The sequence below is a fragment of the Musca domestica genome, unplaced genomic scaffold, assembly GCF_030504385.1.
Source record: "Musca domestica strain aabys unplaced genomic scaffold, Musca_domestica.polishedcontigs.V.1.1 135, whole genome shotgun sequence".
Taxonomy (NCBI): Eukaryota; Metazoa; Arthropoda; class Insecta; order Diptera; family Muscidae; genus Musca; species Musca domestica.
In genome coordinates, this window is record NW_026712181.1 from 119,856 (window position 1) to 139,368 (window position 19,513).

General features: G+C 35.0%; 1 protein-coding gene across 2 annotated transcripts in view; it reads left to right on the top strand.

Moving 5' to 3' along the window:
• Positions 1 to 1,133: 1,133 nt before the first annotated feature.
• LOC101889798 (EH domain-containing protein 3) overlaps positions 1,134 to 19,513 on the top strand; it is a 54,341-nt gene continuing 35,961 nt past the window's right edge. The window contains exon 1 of one of the 2 annotated variants that reach the window (XM_020035183.2): positions 1,134 to 2,859. In XM_020035183.2, coding sequence (XP_019890742.1) covers positions 1,635 to 2,859 — 1,225 coding nt within the window. In that variant the 5' untranslated portion in view covers positions 1,134 to 1,634. The remainder of the gene's footprint in view (positions 2,860 to 19,513) is intronic. The other variant, XM_005178858.4, reaches the window with a different exon arrangement.

Here is a 19,513-nt window from a genome sequence, read left to right on the forward strand (position 1 = left end):
TAGTGCCATTTTCTATCAATAGCCTTGTTTCTTTGTTGGAAAAAATCTTTAAGTTTTTAACCATTTACTCGAATAGCATGTTACAATAATTTCCAAGTTAGACCATTGCAATCATCTGAATATAATTTTTTCTTTCGGTAGTCTTGTAATGTCAAAACATATTTTTTTAATAATAAAGAAAATAATTGAGAAAATTTTAAAATTCTGTTGTATTTTAAATTCGAATTTACAGCTTTGTAGAGAATAAATGTTTGGGTTCTGGGAATTTTTAATTTTACTAGGAACTTGATATTGTGAAAAATCAGTTAATTTTTGTTGTGCTCAATACATACAAGAATTATGGTAAAATTAAGAAGGTAAAGTCATTTCAAAAAAGCATTCCCATCTCTGCATTTTCTGTAATTTACCTTGTCACATTTCACTACATAAAAACAGGTTCCCATCTTTGATTTGGGTATGCACAATGGATTTATAAATTCAATTTTGACAATGGGATGTCAAATGAATATTTTTTGAAAAAATTTTAAACATATGATTGCATGACTTTACCTCCTTGATTCTACCATGGCAAGAATGTAAAAATTGTTCTTCGATAAACCATTTTTCCTCTATTGTTTTGAAATACAGTATAAATTTAAATAAATCTTTTCCTATGACAGCTCTTTCCCTTATGATAGCAGGTTTTGGAATAGATATATATTTCTCCCAGAAAATTGATAAAAAAAAAGTAAAAACTAAATGACAATTCTTCAAGATCAAAGTATTGACCAATAAGAAGCTGGAAATTCTGCTAGTTTTCTTTATTCGGTGAAATTTGTTAATCTTTATTTTTTTCTGACCTAAATTTACTAGCTTTTTTCAATCTATTTTTTTGCGTTTTTTCATGTCATTGATAAAACAACAATGGCTTTTTTATCTTGAATGTTTGTTTTATTTATGTTTCTCCTGATGGGAAATGGGTAACACATATTTTTCATATCATTCATATTTTGAAATTCATATTGTGGCCTTATACCTTGTGCCGGTGTCGATAACACCATTTACCATCAGCTGTTTAGTTTGGGTCGATATAAATGTTCACCTTCGCAACTGTCAAAATCTCAATGACGTATGACGTTTGATTGTGGTCATATTTTCTACCAGAGTTGTACGTGTCGTCGGGGTCGGTAGTGTTCTTATTTCCAACAATTTTTAAGACCAATCAGAATTATATTTTGCTAACCAGAAAAATACCATACCCATCCCATTTTGGCATAACTTTTGATTTATCAAAATTTTTCGTTTTATTTTTTCCTCAAAGCATAAAAATTAGTTTTGTGAAAAACTTGATGTGCGCGAGCTGATGGTGCTGTGTGTGTAGAAAAAGAGGAAAAATCAGAAAAGCATAAAAAAGAAGTGACGGAATTTTTCCAAAAATAAGTTATCGTTCGGCTTTGCCAGTCTGCCGTGAATCATAAAACAAACAACTAAACAGCACTAAAGCACTAATATCAGTGTTTAATTTTGGGGCGGTACAAAAAAATTCAGCGCTATCAGAAAAAAAATCAAGTCAACGAAAAAATTTGAAAATTCTTGAGAAGTTATTTATTGTGTGTGTTCGGAAGCAAGGAAGATAAGAAGACAGATATTGCAAAATGTTTAGTTTTTTGAAACGTGAAAAGAACAACCAAGAGGTGGTGGAGAATGTCATTGGCGAGCTGAAGAAGATCTACAAAAGCAAATTGCTGCCCCTGGAGGAGCATTACCAGTTCCATGACTTCCACTCACCCAAACTGGAAGATCCTGATTTCGATGCCAAGCCCATGATTCTGTTGGTTGGCCAATACTCAACAGGTAAAACCACTTTCATTCGTTACTTGTTGGAACGTGATTTCCCTGGTATTCGCATTGGCCCCGAACCCACCACCGACCGCTTTATTGCTGTCATGCACGACGACAAGGAGGGTGTTATCCCCGGTAATGCCTTGGTAGTTGATCCCAAAAAACAATTCCGTCCTTTGAGCAAATACGGCAATGCCTTCCTCAATCGTTTCCAATGCTCATCGGTCAATTCGCCAGTATTGCAGGCCATTTCCATTGTTGATACCCCCGGTATTTTGTCGGGTGAGAAGCAACGCATTGACCGTGGCTACGATTTCACTGGTGTCTTGGAATGGTTTGCCGAACGTGTAGATCGTATTATTCTGTTGTTCGATGCCCACAAATTGGATATTTCCGATGAATTCCGCCGTTCCATTGAGGCTCTGAAGGGTCATGACGACAAGATTCGCATTATCCTCAACAAGGCCGATATGGTTGACCACCAACAGCTGATGCGTGTCTATGGTGCTCTTATGTGGTCTTTGGGCAAGGTGTTGCAAACACCTGAGGTGGCCCGTGTTTACATCGGATCATTCTGGGATCAACCTTTGCGTTTCGATGCCAATCGTCGCCTATTTGAAGATGAAGAGCAGGATCTCTTCCGCGACTTGCAGTCACTGCCACGCAATGCTGCGTTGCGTAAACTTAACGATTTGATTAAACGTGCCCGCCTCGCCAAGGTACATGCCTTCATTATTTCGGAGTTGCGCAAGGATATGCCATCCGTTTTCGGCAAGGATAGCAAAAAGAAAGATTTGATTAAGAATTTGGGTCAAGTCTACGATCGTATTCAACGTGAACATTCGATTTCACCTGGCGATTTCCCCGACATTAAGAAGATGCAGGAGGTTCTGCAACATCAAGACTTTACCAAATTCCATTCGTTGAAACCCCACCTTTTGGACATTGTTGATAATATGTTGGCCAAGGATATTGCCAAGCTGATCGAGATGATACCACAGGAAGAGATGACAATGGTTTCGGAGCCCATGGTTAAGGGTAAGTTCAGAAAATTGATTAATTTGAGGGAGGGACGAAGTAAGAGTGGCAATTTTAGAAAAATGTGATGAAATTGTTGTTTAAAGGTTTTTCATAGATTGACTTGAAATATAACGCACCTATATTGAAAACTGTTGGTCCTATCCAAGGCTTAAATATCTGTAGTAAATAAAAAATAAGTTCAAAAACAAATATAAAACCGATCTGAGGGCGTTCTTAAATTTGTCATATCTCCAATTTTTTTGGCTTTATGAGAGGGCCAAAGAGAAACGCCCTTCCTAATGATTTTTTTCATATTTTTAATATTTTTAAATTTGATTGAAGCACATCCTACGAATATCTCATGCTTATTTTCTTCGAATGGAAATTTTGTTTTTAATTTTTTTTTTCTAAATTCTATTTTTGTAATAAAAACTGATTTGTAAGATGGGCATTTCGCTTGTCATGCACAATTAGCACCTGTGGATTGTAAGTGAAATACTTTGCACTTTGTGTTTTAAATACTTGTCATTTCAAAATGAATCATCGTTGTTCTTCACACTTGAATTCCCATATAGAATTGACTTTTGACATGTTTTGAAATAGCCATAAATAGAATAGGGTGATAAATTGAATTGGGTGATAAAATTTGAAAGCTGTTGGAAAAAGTCTTAATCCACAGGTAGCACTAGATACGAACACTTCGAAAAGAAGGCAGATAAATCTTGGTTTTTATTTTCTACTCGTAATTGTCCAACGTTCGAGATATTGAATAGACATCATAATTGCAGTTTTGAACACTAAAAGTCTTTCTTGAGAGCTTGTATTTAAAACAGAGCGGTTTCAACTATCCGTCCTTTGGATCAAATCATTGGATAGAGCAAAAATGTGTAAGAAATGTATTCCATGTTCGGTTTAGCATTTAATCAAATCTCGGAATAAAATTTGCAGCAAATCTGATTAAACAAAGTGTTCAAATTTCCGAAATGCATAAAGTGATTGAATAACGTTGTACTTGGTCTAAACCTTGATTGCTTTACGATATATACCTACCACCAGCGGGCTAACCCTTTATCTGTTTAGGCTATATACACAAGTTTACACTCAAAATACCAAATTATAAATTAATTCGTTTCAAAAGTTTTACTAAAACCTTCGATATATCCGAAAAATGGTTCTCAACTGTCTGTACAAAATCGTGGGACCGTGTCGATAAGTTTAGGCAATATTTTTTTCTGTCCACTTAGAACACACAAACTTTTTAAAACTGAATATGTCAAGGTATATATATTAAGTCTTTAGGGACCAGGACCCCATTGTTATACCTTACGCCACACAATGGTACAGGAAATTATATCTTTGTGCATTTGTTGGAACAGGCAAAAGGAAGCGAGATAGATCTATAATCCCTTTTTACGATCTTCAAAGAAACACATTCTGAGCTGCCCATGTATTTTCCTAATCGGTCTGCTCATATATTTTTGTAAACAAAGTCCTGGTCTCATTTATTTTCAGGTTGATATTTTCTATTAAACTTTTGTTTGCTCCAAGAAGAAACCCTATTCAAAATTTGTGAGAATCTGACCAAATTTAAATATGGCTTTAAAATATATCTTCGTCCGATTTTAATTTGATTGTGCGACATGTGCCCAGATAGGTTGGAATTTGGCAAATACGACTAAACTCAGCCTAGAATTAAGTACTTCAAATTTAATGAAAATATGTTCAGATATAGCTATAGCTCACATGCATACGTTCATCCGATTTGGTGTTTAGGTTCCTCACATTTGCAATATGCACTCCAGATATCAGATAAAGCCCAAAAGTACCTCTGCCAAATTTTATTTAGATATAGCTCCCATATTGTGCACCAAATGGTTAATATCATCTCAAATGGAGTAGAAATTGGCAAATACGACCGAATTCAGCAAGTATTACAAATTTGGGGAAAATTGGTTGAGATATAGGTTAGGTTTTGGTACATTCCATTTTATGAAGCTTGTTCCCAAACATCAACTGCTCCAATATATATTTTTATACACTCAGCCATATGGCTAGAGAGGGTATAAATCATTTGAAACGGCCAAAACGTGCCTCATCGAATGAAAGGTTTTAGACCCTAGATCTCTTTGGACCAAATCCGTTTCAGGACATTTGGAGTCGATCTAGCGATAACGATAACTCACGATAACTCTCGAAGAGAATATCCGATTTGGTCCGAACTTGGTACATTATCATCAAACTTAGATCGAGTTCGGAGATGGACAATATCCACCCACTTCTGCTGATATCTCCCCCACAAAATGTCAACATTTTCAAATAAAATAATTTACTGCACAGAAAGAAAAAAAATAGTCCAATTTCGCTCCAACTTTGAAAATCCTAATATATGTATGCAATAGTACCAGGTCAGGTGCGAAAATTCCTTCTGGTACCTATCCCACAAAGGGTCAAAGTTTTGAATAATCAAATTACACACACTATAATATTTTTATTAACCCAAGGTCTGGTTTGAAGGTGGGTCCATATCGGTCCACTCCTTCTGAATACTTTTAAATACCCATGAAACTGAAAAATGCGAAATTAAAATCTGATTCCATTCAGACAAGGAAAATCTCAATATTTCCATCAACACAAGATCTGTTATAAAAATGTTAGAGACGAACCATTTTTTCTGGTATCTCCCACACATAGGGTTCAAGATTTAAAAAAAAAAAACAAAACGAAATAAGCATCCAACTCTCTTCAAATTTCACACATCCAAATATTTTTGCTTAAGCAGGATACGATGTGAAGATAATATATATCTGCGAACCCCTTCTGGTACCTAATCCACAAAGAGTCACAGTCGGCGATTCTTCTTTTATACAGCAATCTAATATGAATATATGATTTATCGAAATTTATGATTTCGCATAAAATTGGATATAAATGTTCGATTTCCTTCAGATTTTGCACAAAACAATATGTTTATCTGTATTAGATGAAGTATGCAAATGGAATACTTCGGTTCACTATAATCTGTTACCTCACGCATACTTCTACATTTTCCAAAGATTTACACATATTTCACATAAAGTATAAGAAATTGTCAATATAGTCCAAATCTGGCACGCTGTAATATTTATAATAGTCATAGGTCAGATAGGAATATTAACCAACTGCTTTGGAACCTCCCCTATAAACGGTTAACCGTTTCAATATTAATAACTCAAGGCTAGGGGTATACTTCTGTCGTCAAAGCCGACTGACACTTTTTTATACCCTACACCACAAGGTGGTCAGGGTATTATATCTTTATGCATTTGTTTGTAACAGGCAAAAGGAAACGAGATAGACCCATAGTTCCGTTTGATGATCTGCATAGAATCACATTCTGAGTCGATTTATGCATGTCCGTCTGTCCATGTATTTTTGTGAACAAAGTACAGTTCGCATTTATTACCCGATCCATATGAAATTTTGCACAAATCATTTGTTTGGTCCAAGGACGAACCCTATTGAATATGGAGATAACCAGTAAAAAATTTAGATATAGCTCCCATATATATCTTCGTCCGATTTAACTTTTATTGTGCACCAAACGTCTAATATCAGCCCGAATAATATGGAATTTGGCACATACAATCAAATTAGGATTGAAAATAAGTATGTCAAATTTGATCGAAATCGGTTCAGATATAGCTATAGCTCCAATGTATATTGTTCATCTGATGTGTTATTTTTGTCTTCCGCAGCCGTAATATGCACTCTGTAACAACAATATTTGGGGAAATATATCAAATACAGCTCAGAAATACCTTTGCTAAATTTTATCGAGATCGGTTCGGATTTGGATATACCTCCCATATATAACTTCGTCCGATTTACCTTTTATTGTGCACCAAACGTCTAATATTTGGGATGAAATTTGGCACTTACGACCGAATTGAGTCTAGAAGCTAGTATGTCAAATTTGGTGAAGATCGGTTCAGATATAGCTATAGCTCCCATATATATTGTTCATCCGATTTGTTATATTTGTTACCCACAGCCGTAATAAGCACTCCGTAACAACGATATTCAAGGAAATATATGAAATACAGCTCAGAAATATCTTTGCCAAATTTTATCAAGATCGGCTCAGATTTGGCTATAGCTCCCATATATATATATATAATTATAATTATAATCATAGCGTGCATGATTGAATTCTCCCATAAAAAACTTTTAATTGTTATGTGAAGCTCTACTAAATTAGCAAAGTGGTGTAGGGTATCATAAAGTCGGCCCCGTCCGACTTTAATACTTTTTTACCGGTTACTTCTTTACTTATACAATAAATCTAATAATTATGAAATGGAATGGAAACCTGAAACCCGTCATTGTGGAAATTTTAGAAAAACATTTCAAATATTTACCTTTCTAGACAACTTTCAGTGTTTGTGTAATTAAAAATTGCTGATATTTGCTCTTTGTACTATCGCTTAAGCAATTGACCCAGTTAATGGTAAGCACAACAACAAACAAACAAAATAATCAAACACATGTAGGTACGTACATACCCTGATGTGTTTATAAAACAATTTGTAATTACAAATGAATTTGGAGTGAATTTATACACAACTCCGGTGTATGTTCAAATGAAAAATTACTTTGAGAAAGTAAAAGAAATGTGGGGAATATATAAAACAAAACATTCACTCTGAAGAGTTTTCAGTTTGAATTGTTTAAATAGTTTTCAAATAGTTATTGTTGTACTATACAACTGATGACACAATTCCAGGTGATCTTTTGAAAATATATTGCGTTGAGGTGCATGTAAATTGACCATGAAATCGATTCTATCTCTATGGCTCTCTCTCTCTTCCTCTCCCTCTCTCCATTTCTCGCTCGACAAAAGCCCGCCATATATGTTTATTGGAAATCGATGTAGACTTTGATGATCACTTGATTGCCGTATCTGTTGTTTTTGTTGTTGTTGTTGCTTGTTTGATGGTTCAGCACTCAATATTGTTACCTATTATCTAACCCGCTGATATCAGTGGTAATGAATGTACCCTATGAGTGTGTACCTAAATGGGAAGGTATATTGGAATTGATTAAATATTTTTCTTAATTTGGTAGGATAAAATAAATTAAAATAACATTCTTTGCAAAAAGGGTATTGGTTGGATAAGCCCCCCCCCCATATTTGGCCCAACTATTGGTATTTTAAATTCCTGGACATATTTTTATACCCTGCACCGTGGAAATGAGTGGGGTATATTAAAGTTTTCGTTCCGTTTGTAATATCTATAAATATTTATCGAAGATTACATAAAGTATAATATGTAAATATCCCCTGGTAAACATTACCATCTTTCTCCACTAATAAAAAAACGTTGTTTTTATAAAAACAACAATAAAGGGATAAAGCCTGACCATTTTGCAACAACAAAATACTACGGTATTCCGAATAAAAAAGCCACACTGTTCTATTCGTAATCAGTATAAAATGTTAACTCGATTTAAGGAAAAGGTTCTTCCGATAAGTGATTGATGATTATTATTGAGGCATCTTGGTTCACGTTTTTTCGGATAGCAACCATATAGCCAGCTCCTGAGATTTGATATTTTCATGATTTCAGCCACATTTTTTACGAAATTGTTTCAAATTTGTGATTTTGGGGTTTTAATGGATTCTTCTTCCATTGGCAGAACATGGCCTATATAGGTCCACGTTTTAATATAGCCCCCATACATTGATATATTTGGATATTCGGTATTGTGACGATTTCAACCATCGGATTTGTTAAAAATTCGATAGTGGTTCGTAATGGAGTTCTGGTGGCGGAGCATTGACTATATAAGTCCACGTTTGCTTGTAGCCCTCATATGAATGTATGCCCCGGTAATGGCTATTTTGACGATTTAAGCCCCTTTTTCTATTGGATTTGTTTAAGATTCGGCAGGTTCAGTTCGTAATGAGTTCTGAATTCATTGGAAAATATTTTTTTATATTGGACCACGTTTTGCTGTAGGCCCCACATAAAGGTACTACTCGATATTCTGTATGATGATGTTGCTAGCCTCATTTTTCAACGGAATTGTACAAAATTGATTTGATTTCGGAATTATAATAGGGTTTTCTTCCTCCGCAACAGAACATTTTCTTTATAGATGTACGTTATACTACTATAGGCCCCATAAAAGCCGATTTGAGACACATTTTCTATCGGTTTTGTTTGAAATTCAGTATTTCTAGTTTGCAATGGTTTTACCTCCTGTAAAACATTGTCTTTATTCTTGATCAACGTAAAATTCCAAGTCGATTTAGTGAAGTCCGTCTGTGTGTCTGTCTGTCTCTATGTCTGCCTGTCCGTCCGTCTGTCGGTTGTAATCATGCTATCTTTCGAGCGAATTGAGATAGGAGGCTAAGATTTTGCACACATGTGTATTTTGCCAGTAGGCAGGTTAAGTTCATCAAAGGGCCATGTCGGTCCACGTTTTAGTAAAGGCCCAATATAACGGTACTTTCTAATATTCGGTATTTTGATGATTTTAGCCACATTATTTACCGGAACTATTTCAAATTTAGTATTTGAAGTTCGTAATGGATACTACAGCCTAAGGCAGAAAATTGTCTATGCAGGTCCACGTCTTCGAATAACCCCCATATAATGGTACCTCCACATATTCGGTATTTTGATGATTTTAGCGACATTATTCACCGGAATTGTTTCAAATTTGGCATTTGAAGTTCGAAATGGATACTACAGCCTAAGACAGTCGTATAGCCCCCGTGTAACGATAACTTCCGATATTCGGTATTTTGGTGATTTTAGCGGCAAGATTCACCGGTATTGTTTCAAATTTCCTATTTAAAGTTTGGAATCGATACTCGCCTTCGTATATCCACCACATATATATATTCATTTAGCAGTATTTTTCGACGACATTTTTATTTTTTTTGCATTTTTTAAGTTCCATCCAAATGTTATAATATAGAAGTCAAATTCAATTCACCTTCTACCACAATCGGCCTATCCTAATATTCATACATACGACGCATTCATACATACGTCTGAGAATCAATAGTTATTTATTTTTAGCAATTAGTACATGTGGAGTATTCTCATTGTCGATTGCTCGTCAACAGCAGCAATTCGTAGGGGAAAATTTGTATATACTCAAAATATTTGATGACGAACTTGAAATCATCGTCATTTGTCGACCGACAGTAACAAATAACCGGCATATGTTATGTGTTCGACGACGGCATGTGATAAGATATTAAATGGAATAATTTTTAACAGGTTTTCACTTCAGAGAATAAGAATGAAATGGGAAGGAGATTTTTGATTGAGATGCAAGATGATAAAATAAGTTGCAGTTTTTAGAAATCATGAGATTTGAGGTGATTTTTTAATAACGGCGAATTTGAGTCTCTTAAGGTGAGAGTACATAAAAGACTTTTTTTGACTGGCTTAAGTTATCGGCTGGCTTCTTCGTAAGAGATCAAAGGACTTTTAGGTTGACTTAGCTCTATTTTTGTGTATAATATACACTTTTTCGCCTTGCGATTCCTTGTTCTTTTTTAGAAAAATCCAGTTGAAGACTGAAGCCAGTAAAAACTTTGTTGGTCTACTATACAGGGTGAGATAAACAAAATTGCAACAAAGTCAATAGCCTTTTTTTAAATTTTATTGAATAAAAGCAAACCGGTAAAGAAAGTCAAAGTCGGGCGGGGCCGACTTTATGATACCCTACACCACTTTGCATATTTAGTATAGCTTCACATAACAAATAAAAGTTTTAATGGGGAATTTGTGAGAATTAAATCATACCAACTATTATTATAGTAATAATTAAAAGTCCAAAGCAATTAATATATGGGAGGAATATCCTTCTCTGAATCGATTTCTACTGAATTTGTTGAGGCATTTGCGCCTTTTCAATTCGGGCTTGTATTATCTATTTGGCGCACAATTAACTTGAAATCGAATAGACATATATGAGAGCTATATATACATCTGAATCGATCTCGATAAAATTTGGCAAACGTATTTCCGAGCTGTATTTTTTATGTTTCCCCGAATATCGTTACTACGGAGTCCATATTACGGCTATGCAGGGCAAATTCAACAAATTGGACGAACAATATGTATGGGAGCTATAGCTATATCTGAACCGATTTCCACCAAATTTGACAAATTGGTTTCTAGACCCAATTTGGTCGTAAGTACCAAATTCCATTCAATTTGGGCTAATATTACACGTTTGGTGCACAATAAAAGGCAATTCGGACGAAGTTGTATATGGGAGCTATATCCAAATATTAACCGATCTCGATAAAATTTAGCAAGGGTATTTCTGAGTTATATTTCATATATTTCCCCAAATATTGTTGTTACAGAGTGTATATTACGGCTGCGGAGGACAAAAGTAATAAATCGGATGAAAAATATATATGGGAGTTATATCTATATCTGAACCGATTTCGATCATCTTTGCATACTTATTTTCACGTCTAATCTGGTCATACGTGCAAAATTCCATACTATTTTGGGATGATATTACAAGTTTGGTGTACAATTTAAGGCAAATTTGACGAAAATATATATGGGGTTATACCTAAATTTTGAACGATTATCTCCAATTTCAATAGGGTTCGTCCTTGGGTCAAACAAATTATTTGTGCAAAATTTAATCTGAATCGGGCAATAAATGCTACCTGTCCGAATGATGCTCTGCGGTATTTTGGCCCATTCCCGGCGAAGCGCTTGCTTTAAGTGATCGACACTTTTGGTATTTTTAGTGCTAACCTTGCTTTCCAAAATACTCCAGACACAATAGCCCAAAGCGAGGAACCTCATTTTGTAACCATTCTTGGGTGACGCATGCTGAGAGCGACGTGGAATGTCCAAGGCCTGCTGCCAAAATGTCCCCAAGATTTTAATACACCCTCCAGAATATTTTCCCGATTCTATTCTGCATTTTTTCTGATGCCACGGTCGATTAATACGATCTGGGCAAGTTTTTAGCTCTTTTGAGTCTATTTTCTTTCTGTTCTGTTCTGCGGTGTAAGTTCTAGCACTTTTTGGAATTGCAGTTTTTTCATCTCACCCTGTATCAACATTCCTTTGAACATGAAATGATCTCGGGTCGACGTGTAAATCATAGTCTTAGGATAATTGGCATTATAAAAGGATTATATCCATTCTGAGGCAAAATAAAAATGCCTTCAAAATCTAGTTTGTTGTTGGAAAAAAAATTTAAAAATACTTCAAACATTTTTTCGTGTTTAATCACTAAACCAAAAATGAAGTGCATGACTCATCCTCTTACCACCCAAAACAACCAAAACCAACCAAAAATCGTTTTAAATCAGCAGCGCAACACCATGGCCGCTTACCGCCAACGAACGTCATCGGCCAACAACAACAGCTTTGGAAACCTCTACACCGCTTTTTTTACACATGAAAGCATTTCATTGCATTTACCACAATTTTTCCTCTGGCAGGGTGTAAGTAAAAAGGAAACAAAAAAAAAAAATAATACAAAAACTTAAAAACGAAAGGTAACAACAACAACAAACAATTGTTGAACAAAAACAAAACAAACAAACCATGACTTTATAAATAAATTACATGCTACCACTACCAACACCGCCAACAACACCACCTTCACCACATTTTGGAAAAGCCACAATATACTCAAATATTTACCACCACCGCTTCAAACACCACCTCATTACTGACTGAAACAACTGAAACTCGAATCAAATTCCAGAGTTCGTTAAAAATTAAATTTTAAGATTTCATTTCATGTTTGTTGTTGTTATTGTTTTGAAGTAACATTTTTATTAATGTTAGTTGTTTGTCTTTCCTATGCCGGCTCACGAATTTGTCATAAAATTGTCGGTTTTTTTTTATTTTATTTCAATTGGATTTGAAACAGTAACGCACGGCGTACGTCGTTACTGTCTTTTTTTGTGGGGTAATTAAGGCGTTATTTAGTGGGGTACATATTTTGTAATTATTTCCTATTGGCTGAGTAATTGCCACAAATTTGAAGAGACTTTTTTGTGAATTACACAGACGATTGTATACAGAAAAGGTGTCAAAGTCGATACGGTGAATATTGAAGTAAGTTTTGAAATGAGGAAAATCTGAAATCTTCGGAATATTTAAAATCGAATTTAAAACCGCGGATTTTAAAACCTCAACTCATTGCAAGAGAGATTTCCATTAATTTGAAATAAAATTGCAACAGAACCAGTTGAAAATGCACTAAAATCTGAATTCAGTAAATGTGGTTTTTTAAACCCTCATCCATGCTATGGAAGGTATAATAAGTTTCTCATTCTGTTTGTAATTTTTCAAAAATCCCGCTAGGCCCTACAAAGTATATAAAATTTTCATCAGCATTCAATTTTCTGTAGATTCAGCCATTTAAATCATATTAACTTCTGAATGGGACGAAGTAGGAAAATAAAATATATGTCAAATGCAGTTTAGGAGCGTTATATTTTTGAAACTGAAAATGGACAATATATGTTCACGTTTTTAGTGCAGCCCCTATATAATGTACTTCGTCAGCGAAAAATCCACCCTAAAATTATAGATTCGTTCCAACAGTTCTTTTTGGAATTTTTATGTCCTCCACTGTACTATGGAGGGTACATTAACTTTTTCATTCCGTTTGTAACTCCTCGAAATGCTCATATCAGACCCAATAAAGTATATAATTCTTGATCAGCGTAAAGTCGATTTAGCGACGTACGTCTGTCTGTCCGTCTTTCTGCCTACCTGTCTTTCTGTTGTAATCACGATATCTTTCGAACGAATTGAGATATAAGGCTCCATATAACGGTACAATATTCACCGGAATTGTTTCAAATCTTGTATCGAAAGGTCATAACGGGTACTACAACCTATGACAAAAAATTACTTACAGGTCCACGTTTTCGTATAGCCCCTATATAACGATACGTCTCTATATTCGGTATTATTTACCGGAATTGTTTCAAATATCGTATTTGAAGTTCGTAACGGATACTTCAACCTATGACAGAAAATTGTATATGCAGGTCCACGTTTTCGCATACCTCACATATTTTCGGTATTTTGATGAAAACAGCGACATTATTCAAGGGAATTGTTTTATATTTGGAATTTGAAAGTCCTAATGCTACTACAGCCTATGATAACAAATTGCGTATGCAGGTCCTCGTTTTCGTATAGCCCCCATATAACATAAACTGTCTACTGGTAGTTGGTACTTTTGTACAAATATAGTACATATTTCCAAAATCACCTCCATATCTCAATCCTACATATCAATGGAGAACTCAAAGCCAATTTCGGGATTTCTGCTCTATTTCTCCATTTTATACCCAATTTAGTACAACTCAATACTTTTTAAACAATTATAGTACACATTCCCAAAACCACCTCCCTATCTTAACCATAGACACCAACAGTAACATATATATCAAATTTTAGGACTTCAGCTTTATACCTTCACCCAATATCAAATTTAGTACTATTACTACTTACTTCCTCAAACAATTAAAGTACACATTTTCAAAATTAACTCCTTATCTCAATCCCTGATACCAATAGAGACCTCTAAGTCAAATTTCGGGATTCCATCTCTATCCCGTCACCCAATAACCAATTCTATACCATATCTCCATATCTCAATTCTAGATACCAACAGAGACCTTTAAAATAAAATTTCACGATTTCACGCTCTATCCCTTCACCCAATATCAAATTTAGTACCATTTAGTACTTTTCGTACAAATGTCACCATATCTCAATTTCAGATACCAGCAGAGACAAAAATCAAATTTCAGGATTACATCCCAATCTCTTCACCCAATACCAAATTTAGTACAATTTAGTACTTTTCGTAAAGTTATAGTACATATTTCCAAAACCACCGCTAAATCTCAATTACAGATCCCAACAGGGACCTAAATATCAAATTTGAGTATTCCAGCTCTACTCCTTCACATAATACCAAGTTTAGTTCAATTTAGTACTTTTCGTACAATTATAGTAAACATTTCCAAACCACCTCCACATCTCAATTCCAGATACCAACGGAGACCTCAATATCAAAATTAATGATTCCAGCTCTACCCCTTCACCCAATACCCATTTTAGTACTTTTCGTACAATTTTAGTGTACACATCTAAAACCACTTCCTCACAATTACAAACACCAACAGTGACATCCATATAAAATTTCAGAATTTTATCTCTTTCCCTTCACCGAATACCAAATTTAGTACTATTTAGTACTTTTCGTTCAATTATGTCACATTCCCATACCTAGTACACATTTCCAAAAAACCACCTTCATATGTCAAATTTACTTTCCAACCCAGATTCTCATACCAAATTTCGAGTTTAGTACCATTTTATAACTCTTCGTAACCTTAAACTTCGAATAAAGCTCCATCCGTTTACATAATACCAAATGGTACAATTTTAAAGGTTTAGTCCAATTTTATAACTTTTTGTAACCTTTAAGAACGATTAAAGTTCTATTCATTCACATAACACCAAAAACGGTACCATTTTAGAAATTTAGTACCATTTTCGAACTTATTGTTACCTGAAAGTTCGAATAAAGCTCTATACGTTCACATAGTAGCAAACGGTACAATTTAAGAGCTAGAGTAGGAGTTTAGAGCTTTTCGTCGAATTTTTAAAAGCCCGTTGGTCCAGCACAAATTATTCGATTTTTAGTACAATTTAGTACTTTTCGTATCCTTTTAGTGCAAATTTCCGAAAACCCTGCCTTATCACACGTCCATGCACCGAGAATGACCCTCGGGAAACATTTAAAGGTTTTAGCTTCAGTCAGTCAGTATTTTCACTACTCATTTATATATTTAGATTGTAGATCCTTATTATCGTACTAGTAATTGGTTTCAACATCTGCATTGAATTTAATTTCCGTTTTCTCTTCTAACTTTTTTACTCCGCTCCCTGCATGAAAATGTCATAAACAATTCGTGGTTTCTTTTAGCTAAATGAAAGTTTAGGTATTTTATTCATTTCTATTATGTTTTCCATCATCGTCGTCATCATCATTAAAGTTTAGTCTCGCGTTGCGATGGTTTTTCTTGGCGTTTTCATTTTAACAGCATGAACCGAGATGACGTTGGTTTAGTTCGAGGTATATTATTAGGGTGATTCATTTTGATATTTATAACTTCCAACTTACGTTGGATACTAAAGCAAGTGTCTTAGTAAATTTCCTCCTAAGAATCTAAACACTTCGAATGCCTACTCATTTGCCCTATGGTATTTTTGCCTAGAAAGAAGCAATTTTACCTCGAAATAGTCTCCTTCTTTTCAAACCAACTCCGTTACCCTTTATTTTCTCGCACCACTTTGCCTTGTTATAACGATACCTTGATTTTTGCCCTATAAGAAAATGGAAGAAGAAGCAGAAAAATGTTATTCCAAAAATGTCTTTTCATGTTCGAAAGGAAACAAAGTGAATGTGGGACAAATTGCACGTTTCACCAACAGCTGCTTTTATTTCTCTGCACTTTTGTTTTCTTTTTCCTACGAAGTAAAGGTAAATGCCACCAAGTGGCCATTATTAAAACCTCGGTGTGGCATAGACGTTTATGAATATTTCAAATAGTATGACCTTAAACTTAGACGTTAGCCCGAATACCAGTTGTTAACCACATGTAATTGCATTTGTAGTAGTTGTATATTGTCTTATACGTTCTATTTATATTTGAACTGTAATTAACTAACATTCATCGAATGTTGAAAGTAAAAAAAAACATGGCAATTTATTGATTGATTTTGATATTTTTTTTTCTCCATTCAACGGCAATTATTTGGAATTGATTTTGTGATGGCGACTTTGCTTTTTCGATTTTTTAATATAAAAAAATATCCCTTTTCCATTGAAATTGTAGTGTCAAGGGTCAAATATGAAACTTTATTCCATAACAAATTTCACTTGCATTTGTGTTTGCGAAAAATGATTAGAACTTGACGTCGAAAAGCAAGTTTCGGGTGCAAATATACTTTAATTTCATAATAGGAACAAAAAACCAGTAAGGAAAGCTCAAAAGTCGGGCGGGACCGACTATATGATACCCTACACCACTATGCATATTTAGTAGAGCTCTCGTAAAAAGGTTTATACAGGGCATTTCAGAGCTCTATGAGATATTTGGTACAAAATTAAAATCTATCTAATTCTATCGTGCATTTTACGAACTATAGCTATCTCTGAACCGGATTTCTCCAAATTTTACGTATTAGCTTCTAGACTGGTGATTTGGGCTGATATTGACCATTTAGTGCACATTTAACCCGAAATCGGATGAAGATATATATGAGAGCTATATTCAAATCTGAACCGATTTCGATAAAATTTAAAACAGCTATTCCTGTGCTCCATCTAATACCTGGTACCAAATATCACGGTTTTGGAGTGAATATTACGAATGTATGGGACTAAAACTCTAAATCGGATGAAACATATATATGGTTGCTATATCTATATCTGAACCGATTTTCACTAAATTTGATATACTTGCTTCTAGGCTGAATTTGGTTCGATGTACTAAAATTCAGTCCATTTGGACTTATATCGGCCATTTGGTACACAATTAACCCGAAATCGGATGAAGATATATATGGGAGCTATATCCAAATCTGAACCGATTTCGATAAAGTTAAAAGCAGCTATTTCTGGGCTGTATCTTATATCTGTTACCAAATATCATTCTTGTGGAGTGCATATTACGAATGTGAGAGGCTTAAACACCAAATCGGATGAAAGATATATATGGGAGCTATAGCTATATCTGAACCGATTTTCTCCAAATTTGATATACTTGCTTCTAGGCCGAACTCGGTTGGGTGTGACAAAATTCAGGTAATTTGGACTGATAGTGGATATTTGGTGCACATTTAACCCGAAATCGGATGAAGATATATGTGGGAGCTATGTCTAAATTTGATCCGATTCTCACCAATTTCAATAGGGTTCGTCCTTGGGCCAAAAAAATATTGTTTGGAAAATTTCATCTCAATCGGATAATAAATGCGACCTGCATTTTGTTCACAAGAATACATGGACAGACGGACGGACGGACGGACGGACAGACGGACTGACATGCATAAATCGACTCAGAAAGTGATTCTATGAAGGTTCTCAAAAGTAACTATGGGTCTATCTCGTTTCCTTCTCCATGTTACAAACAAATGCACAAAGACATAATACCCTTACCACTATGTGGTGTAGGGTATAATGAATAAAAATGTGCAAAGAAAAAGGATATATTAAAAATTGCACTTTTCATCCATATCTGCTTTTATTTTTTTCCAAAACTATTGAAACTTCTTTACGAATTATTATTTTTTTGTTGCTGGTCTCATTTTTTTTCTTCATAATTTTACAATTATAAAATTGCATCTGCATACGTAAATTTTATTTTCACACCAGCTTTTTTTTATCACAATTATCCGAAAACGACTCAATTCCGAAATTAAATCTTGCATTGACGAAATGTGTCGTTAATGCAATTACAGCAATAAAATGCATCATTTGGTCTATGTAATATTTAATTTTTTCAATGAAGCGCTGGGTTTGTTAAGGTGATAAGCCTCACTTCGGTTATTAAAAAATATACACTTTTCCGTCAACCACAATTTCGAACAAATGAATCGGAAATAAAAATTACATATCGATGAGTTGACAAAAATACCCTTTTTTATACCCTCACTCATATGGCTAGGGAGGGTATACAGGGTGAAATGGAAAAACTGCAACCAAATTCCGACTGCTATCATTTCTAAGCCACTCGTCCGACAGCTGTTAAAATTTTTCCAGTGACAGTTCATTATATTGTTTACAAGCCTACAAAAGCATTTGGGTGAGAATTTTCCACAAAAAAAGTTGTTCGTGATGGAATTCAAGCGTGATAGTGTGATTTCTTTATATTTGGCTGGAAAACCACAAGTGGCTATCGTTAGAGCACTCCAGCATTTAAATGTGAATAAATCTTTTGTGTCTCGTACCATCGCTCGTTACCGTGATACTGGTAGCGTAGCCCGACGTCAAGGAAGTGGACGGAAGAAAACAGCAACATCAGCAGAAATGGTTCGACAAGTAAAGAAGTGGCTTGATCGAAACCCGCGTCGCAGTGGCCGATTCAGTGATTCGTGAGCTGAACATATCGCAATATTCCATTCGGCAAATGATGAAAAATGAGCTCGGGGTAAAGCCATTGAAATTCCAAAAAGTGCAAGAACCTACATCGCAACAGAAAAAAATAGACTCAAAAGAGCTAAAGAGTTGCTTCGCTTGGCCGAATAAGGTGAACTGCCGAATTTGGTTTTCTCCGATGAGAAAACATTCGTTGTCCAGCAGTTTGTGAACAAACAAAATGATCGTATTTACTTGCCAAAGAGGTCAGCTGAAAATTTGCACCTTCGGCTGGTCACCAGAACTCAAGCGCCGGCCATGGTGATGGTGTGGGCCGATGGTCGCTCTCCGCTCGTATTAATCGCGAAAATATTCTGGGGGGTGTTTTAAAGCCTTGGGCACGTAAACATTTTGGCCGCATACCTTTGGACATTCAAACAGGACTCAGCACCACTCAGTACGCGCCACCTAAGTCAGGGGTGAAAATGGGATATATCGATCTACTCCTTCT